The 8,148-nt window shown below is 33.0% G+C and overlaps 1 protein-coding gene across 1 annotated transcript; it reads right to left on the bottom strand.

Moving 5' to 3' along the window:
- Nucleotides 1-222: 222 nt before the first annotated feature.
- Nucleotides 223-2,694, bottom strand: LOC110722649 (ethylene-responsive transcription factor CRF2-like). Its single transcript, XM_021901919.1, has one exon. It carries the CDS (start codon nucleotides 1,616-1,618, stop codon nucleotides 545-547), a length of 1,074 nt encoding a protein of 357 aa, XP_021757611.1. The 5' UTR covers nucleotides 1,619-2,694; the 3' UTR covers nucleotides 223-544.
- Nucleotides 2,695-8,148: the final 5,454 nt, after the last annotated feature.

Here is an 8,148-nt window from a genome sequence, read left to right as displayed (position 1 = left end):
TTTAGGTGATGAACGACTCATAAGACAATGACATAATTGTAATTATATTGCATTGTTTCCAACTTTTAAACATTCTTTGACTCTCCTTTTTCTACTTTTTTTTTTTTACTACACGGTTAAAACTTAAATCAAAATTTGTATACTATGATGTACAAAGCATATCGAAATCATCATAATCATGTTAGGCAAATGAATTTGTAATTCAATTAGAATTAAAACCTTACTTGTAGATACTTCAAAAAAAAGGAGAACGAACATTTAAATATATCAAGTGGACATTAATATGATGGAGCTACATACTTACGATAAATACACTTGTTGATAATAGATTACATACGAATATATGATACTAAACACATAATATTAACGAATTTAAACCAACAAATATAAATAAAAAAAATTATACTAAAATAGCTAACCCGAACTCATATTTTCACTCATCCTTTTTTTGCCTCACTCATTACTGTTTACAAAACCTTCTACTCGTATTTGCCAAATTAATAGGCAAAAAAAAGCTAATTAAGGCGAAAAAAAAAAGAAAAAGTTAAAGAGCAAGAAGTGGGTCGGACCCAAATATATCTCCAATATCTGGAAAATAATCATTAGTAGACCAACCCGATAACCCGAAATAATCGTGACGATCATCGGCACAGTCGAGAAACATCCCAAACTTACAATCCTCACCGAACACTTGTCCGTTATCGCAATCCAAACCCAAATGCTCAAACAAGTCGGGTACACTCGGAACCGTATTCTCAAAATCAAAGAACCCACTTGGAAACAACGAATCAACGCACGACACGTAAGGTGACGAGCACGGGTTCCCCAATAACTCAACATTGTTTTGTTGTTCTTGTTGTTGTTCCTCCTCTTTGACTACCACCACTACGTCCTCCTCCTTCGGGCTAACGGGTTCGGGTTCGGGTTGAAAACGAAGAACCGAAGTCGGAGAATAAACGGAAGGACGGTGGTGGGACCCGTCGTCGCCTTCGTCGTCAATGGAGGATGACGTGGTGGAGAGAGAAAGCTTCTTGTGAGTTTCTTTGAGTTTGTCGGAATTTGGAGTGGAGAAGTTAGTGAGCGCGTGGGGTCCACGGAGCTGAATAGCAGCGTTGTCGTAAACCATAGCAGCTTCCTCGGCGGTGTCGTAAGTGCCTAACCACAACCGTACACGTCGGAGAGGATCTCGAATCTCCGCCGCCCATTTTCCCCACGGTCTCTGCCTCACTCCCCTGAACTTCTTCCCTCCATTCGCATTCACATTTAAGGTATTACTCTGTTTCACGGAAGAAGAGCATTTCCCTCTCTTCTTCGGCCTCCTCGAAACGACACCGTTTGCTGGCACCGCTACAGCAGCCTCTGAAGAAAAAGAGGAAGAAGAACAAGGCTCGATGTTAACCTCGTTAACGAACCTCTTAATACGACGTCGTCTCGAGTCGTCGGAGTAGTCCTCGTCACTTGAAGAATCAGTCGCGTCTCCGTCGGTAACAGAGATTCTTACTATTTTTGGAAAAACAGAGTGATGATGAAACTTGTTTCGGGGTTTTTTGTGGAGAGTTGTATGATTCTTATGTTCAGTATACTTAACAGGGTGGAGTATCTTCGAAGACGACTCCATGATATTCTATTTTTTTTTATCACGAACTTAAATTGATTTATTGAGCTGATTTTGCCTTTTACATTTAATAGAAAGAAGAGGGCGTGCGAGATATAGAGAAAAAAAGGGAGGAAAGAAGAAGAGAATCGTTGAGAAATGGAGGAATAAAGAAGAAAAGAAATAAGAAGAGGATGATTAATAATAAAGTAGTGGAAAGTAAACAACCGCTTCTATGTGAAGCTAAGGAATTCAAAATGTTATTGGAAGTGAAGAAAATCTTGAGTTTGGGTGAGTAAAACAATAAGCACGGAGCACAAAATCTCTGTGTTTCTCTCTCTAAAAATGAGAAAGGTGTTTTTTTTTTGAAGAGGGAGGAGAGAGAAAAAGCTGAGAGAAAGAGGGGGTGTGTATTTCTTTTTACTGAGAAAGGATAGAAAATAAAAAAGGGAAAAAGGGAGAAAGAGAAGAAGAAGAATATTTGGTTTCCAACTACTTTGATAGCACGAGTCACTGAAATGAAATGAAGAGAAAATACAGTAAAGTACAGAGTAGAGGATGAAGAAGAAGAAGAAGAAAAAAGAGGAGAAAAAGGAGATAAGAAGAGGGTATGTGGGTAGGAGAGAGAATATAACGGAATACTGTTGTGTCACTTGTAAAATTTTGACGAACAACTTCATTTTACTGAATAGTAGTGCTGTTTTATAGGATATTAAATTTTATTTTTTAATTTGGTAAGACTAAAAATGTTTTAAAATAAATGTCTCAATTTAACAAGTATATTTGTCAACACAAAATGTTAACCAACATAAACAATTACAAATAATACTGTAAACTAATACAGAGTATCATAAAACTGTACATTGAGAATTTAAGTTGTTGTATCTACATATTCTTTAGGACTTATGTAATGCATACAACATTAAGGGTATGTTCTCATTGATTAAACTCAACTGAAGTGAAATGAATATTTTATAAGAGAAGGAAGTTAGAAAGTGAACTAACTGAATTGAAAATAAACGTATGAGAATAAACCCTAATATTAGTCAAGAGTTTAAAGTAGTGTATGGAAATAGTGTAAAGTAAAATTGATACATAGTTTTCCGTCAAAAAAAAAAAAAAAAAAAAAAAAAAGCACATTGATGCATATATAGTTGATTTTTAAGTTAAATTCATTTGTTTTTTGTTACACTTTTCAACATGCTTTTGTAATTGGTAATATTACATATTGAAACGATTTGAATAAAATCATTTATAATTACTTTGTATAATTTACAATGTATTTCGTAAATAATGAAAATTTCCGATTTAACCTTAAAATCGTTAACCAAGATTAAACAAGTACTGGTACATCTTTGGAAAACAAAGGGAGTAAAATAGCATATTAGCATGGGTAGGTGTGTGTGTTAGTTAATAAATAGAAGTGGTAGTGACAGGGTAATGGGTTACAGAAGAGGGAGTGGGGTTGGGTGAGATTAGTATAGTGTGCTCTCTCTGCTGCTTTGCCTCCCTCACTTTTTTTAGTATTAATGAGAGAGAGAAGTGTCTTTCTTTCCGGTGAAGCTCCGAGATATTTTGCGAGGCGCCGCATCCGATGGTGGAAGGAGAGCTGCCACGTCACAAGCGTGGGTCCTATGAGACTATGTAATCCAATGGCTTCAACTACAAGGTGAATACAAGTAAATATTTTTCATTTCACTATTTTTGGGTGGTCGAATTTTCAGAGATTCTCCGCGGTACGAGCTTCGTATCTATATCACGTGACCTTTACCCAATACACCCACTTGCCCTTACTCTTTACTTACTCCCTTTCCTTTGTATTTTATTACTCCTCACTCAAAAGTCTCTCTATTGTTTAGGACTTGTTTTCTTTAACTTATTCTAAATACGTAGTATATTTTTTTTAATAAATTCAGATCAAATCAGACTTAATTAGAAAGATATAAATCAGACCAGATTAAAATTTTTGATTATTATTTACTTACATTAAAATAGCGTTAATTGCATATTAAATTTTTTTAATAAAAATTACATATAAAAAAAGTTAATGATGAGAAAAATCTAACAAGATTCATTTTGATAACGTTTTTTTTTTATAGATTACTATTAAAATGCGGTCAAAATTTAGTCAAATTGTTAAATCAGATTAAACCAGACCAAATCAGAAAAATTCAAATTTAAAATTTACTTAAAAATATGATGCATGTATATAAAAAAAACGAAAGAAGTACCGCTCTACTATTTGTATCAAATTAGGATTGCACAAGTTTGTTTTGACTTTTTTAAAAATTTAGTATTGAATAAATTATATTGCAACTAAATCAATCAATAACTATATACTAAAATTCCCTCAAAAAAAAAAAAATACTTAAATGACACACCAGCAATGACACGTCCATCTCCTGGTGTGTCCTTAGGTTTTTTTTTTTTTTTTCGAAATTATATTATAAAACAAATTTTTATACAAAAATAATTCCCTAATGTTATAGATTACAATATAATTGCTAAAAATAAAAGGATTTGACATATTTAAAAACAAATATTTATATAGCTATATATAAAAAAAAAAAAAACTTTCTTAACATAATTTTGATTATTTTATACATCATTTTATACCTAACATATCTTTGTAGTTCTGTACTTTGATAAAATTTTGTCAATTATATTCTTAGATTTTTTTTTTCCTTATAAAACCAATTACAATGATAGTTTAATAATGGTTATTGAAATTACAGTGTATGACACGTGAACTAACCTAGTATTTCATATTTGTCACTTAAAAAAACCTCATATGAAGTAGATAACATTCATAAATATTTAAAATAAAATATATAGTTGTTAAATGTTAGTTGTTTTACTGTACGTATTGACTTAATAAAAAGGACAATTCTAAATGTTAGTTGTTTCAGTGTAATACTCTTTCAGTTTTTTTTTTTTTTATAAATTATTATTATTACTATTTATTATTATTATTATTATTATTATTATTATTATTATTATTATTATTATTATTATTATTATTATTATTATTATTATTATTATATCTCAAAAACATTAGTCATACAACCTACAATAAATTAGTTATTATTATTATTATTATTATTAGGCAAAAACTAACGAACGCCCCGAGGGCGTTGGATAAGCTAGCTAAAAGTCGAAAGATTAAATTAAAATGAGCATGAATTACACCGATCGACGCGTTATTTTGTCATGCTTTCCCAAATTAATATCATTTTAGGCAATATTTTAAATTCTTATCCAACGCTTCGGGGGCGTTCGTTAGCAAGATCCTTATTATTATTATTATATGAAAATAACAAAAACTTACAAAGTCAATCAATTTTCAAGAAATTGATGGGGAGCCGAGATACAATCTGGGCCCCCACCCCTCTAGCTATAGAAAACCCGATCCTATTGAAGATGTGAGCAGCTGCACGAGCACCAATATCCTAAATCTTAGCGAACGTTTGAACCTGCTTCAGCAACGCGATAGCATCCTTCTCTAATTCCCCCAACGAAGAAAAGGAGAAAGGAAGAAAACCATAACCAATAGCCTTACAACGCGACCCATACTTCTTCCGCTTCCGCTGAGCCGCCACCGACACAACACGACCAGAAACGAAGTCAGACAACCTCGATTGTGTCAAAGGTAAAGACTCCATCAAGTCAACACATACATTAGGACCTCTATTCCAGGAATAAAGCAACACATCTGCTGGTCGAAGAGCCCCATCAAAACCTCTATCCCAGGAATGAAGCAACATAAGTTATTATTATTATTATTATTATTATTATAAATAAAACTAGATAGTTTATTAATTCATCAATAAAATGTCCACAATTACATACGAGATTACGTGACGGGAAAACCTCTAGTAAGAGCATGGTTTTTCCATACACGTTCAACACCAAAAGGAACTAGCTTAGTAAGATGATAGATTACATAATTGCTCTCTCTCATACAAGTATCAGTTGTATCACCTAAGAGGGCTAAAACACAATCTCCAAATCAGAGAGGAAAATGGTGATCTTCGAGAGACAAGTAACAAGAACTTTAAGTACTGAGTGTGATTAGGTTTATAAAAGTAGTTGATATTTTACTACAGTAAGTAGTCCAATAACCAATGCTTTAGAACATATGGATTAGCAGGGACAAAGTCAAAAATTTAGTGGCTGATTACTTGGCCTCTGTCCCAAGCTAACAATACATTGCATAGAAACATTAATAACGGAACAGCCAAGAAAGTAGTATCATTAATTCATTATAATCTACACAAAACTTGATAACATTATATTTTTTGGTTTGAATAAACAGGATTAATTTGAATTAATTAATTACTTAAATTTTGACGGGAACTTGAACTGATTATTAATCAACGTACAAACTAGGGGTACGAGAATTTATTAATGACTTTCCAAATCACGAAATTTCTACCCACTTGCTAGCTTTGCTAGTACTTGTACCATGATTGTAGTAAATCAATTAACAGTAGTGGCTTCGCTTAAATGATTCATGACTAAGTCAATGAAGCATCAACTCCTAGGTCTCCTCCCCTCTTTGAGCCACAAATTACAAGAAGAGAACATATGACCACTTCGACGAGAAATTTAACTCTAAAATAAGTGGAAATAAATTGAACTGAACGGGGCCTTAAAGCGGCATAGAGAGTAATGATGTAAACATAATTCCATTTCAAATTAATACAATAGTTGATACCATTCACGGACACTAAATCCCTTTGTTGATTGACTAGCTACCACCTTTATCGTCTTTTCACCATCATTAATGGTTTGTGCTGTTGTTCAAGACCCCAAGTTCTGGGGACAAAACTGTCATCCCCATGACTTGTGCTTGTTATACTTTGTACTTCGTAGTTGTTTCAATAGGCAACCAAAACAATGATCATGTGAGAGATAGTTAGAAAAAATTATCAAAAAAACATTTAATCTATTTGTTTGTGTGTTAGGGTTCATAAAAAAAGTAATCATCTTTTGCCCTATTGTCAGTTCATTGGTAAAGATTTGTTCGGGATTGCAACGGTTGTCAAATTTTAAAATGCGTTCAGGCGAATCAGATGAGAATCATCCTTACGGCTACAACAAATCGTTAGACCGTCTCTCCGAAAAGGCTGTATATTCCAGCGATGTGTGCGAGAGATGTACCATAGTGCAAAATCTTTTCAACGATCGTAGCTCTAGTGAAGGAAAACCTAATTTGATTCAATTTTATGTATTTGTTAATTTAGATTTCATTTGTAGATGTTGGATGACTTTTTATTAATGAATTGATTTGTTTCCAAAAAAAAAAATGTTCTTAACTAAGTTTTAATTAGCAATAATATACTTCGTAATAAGTTTAGCAAAAATAAGTTAAGTTGGACAAAATATTAAATGGAAGAGAAAAATGCCTAGAGAGAATATAGGTATAAGTCATAATCCCATAAATATAACATCTTTATGAGTAATTGACGAATGAATGATGGTCTTCAATAATAATAAATGTCTATACTAGAATGTTGAACGTGCCATGCACAAGTTGAGCACTTTCAGGCCAATCTGAGCTAATCACTTATCAAGCAGCTAATTTGATATTTGAAGATACTGGAAATAACACTGTAAATTAGGCTGATGATTAAACTTGATTGCATTAAGTTCTGATCAAATTAGGTTTTGTAAGCATATTTAATTATTTTCCCCTTAATTTAGGAATAGTTAATTACTTGTATAATTTAAACCCATGACTAGTAGTACTCTCCAGGCGTATCACTATTTAATTTAGCTGTTGAGGTTCGCCGCTTCAACATTGGAAGAGCTTATAAGACTGATTACAAAATGTATTATATCGTTAAGGAATGTTTAGTTAAATGCCTTGCTATTGTGTCCCCTTTATATTTTTCCCCTTTTCTCTTTTGGGTTTTGATTTTTAGGTTAATTAGCCTAAGCTAGATTGGTGGAGTTATGTCCATAATGAGTGTAGTTTGTATTGTTTTAATTGTAGACAGTGACGGATCTTGAACAAATTTTTCTTAGGGGTCAAATTAAAAGTGCTAGGTTATGAATTATACTTTTGTCTCAAATTAAAGGAGTCCAAATTAAGAACAACTATAATAATTTTGGCTTCTGGGGGGCTTGGCCACCCCTTGTTATTCATAGAGAAAATCCATCTCTAATTGTAGGTATCGTATAATATAGAGTTATGTTTAGTTGTTTTTTTTAGTGTTACAACGGACATTAATTATCATACTAGTTGCTAGGGTTACTTGTTACAAAGTCGACATTGAATTATATTAGGGCATAATTAATGACACATACTGTAGATCCAAGAAAGCCTTTTCATGTTTGCATTCAACTTATACTCCGTAATCTCATCAGTCAACAAGTCACGCCTACTACAAGTGTTGATGTGTTGTGTCAATTTCACAACCGGTTCGTACAATGCTCACCTCGAGCTTGGAGTGGGCACAAGTCGGGCCACCCCACTATATGCCCAACTTTAGCCATTAGGAACGTTAAGTCAATTCTTAAATTACCTCTCTCCTATGGAAAAGTATTGT

Source organism: Chenopodium quinoa, unplaced genomic scaffold (genome assembly GCF_001683475.1).
Source record: "Chenopodium quinoa cultivar QQ74 unplaced genomic scaffold, ASM168347v1, whole genome shotgun sequence".
Classification (NCBI taxonomy): Eukaryota; Viridiplantae; Streptophyta; class Magnoliopsida; order Caryophyllales; family Amaranthaceae; genus Chenopodium; species Chenopodium quinoa.
The sequence above is the reverse complement of the archived record's forward strand: the minus strand, read 5'-3'. Positions and strand labels throughout refer to the sequence as shown.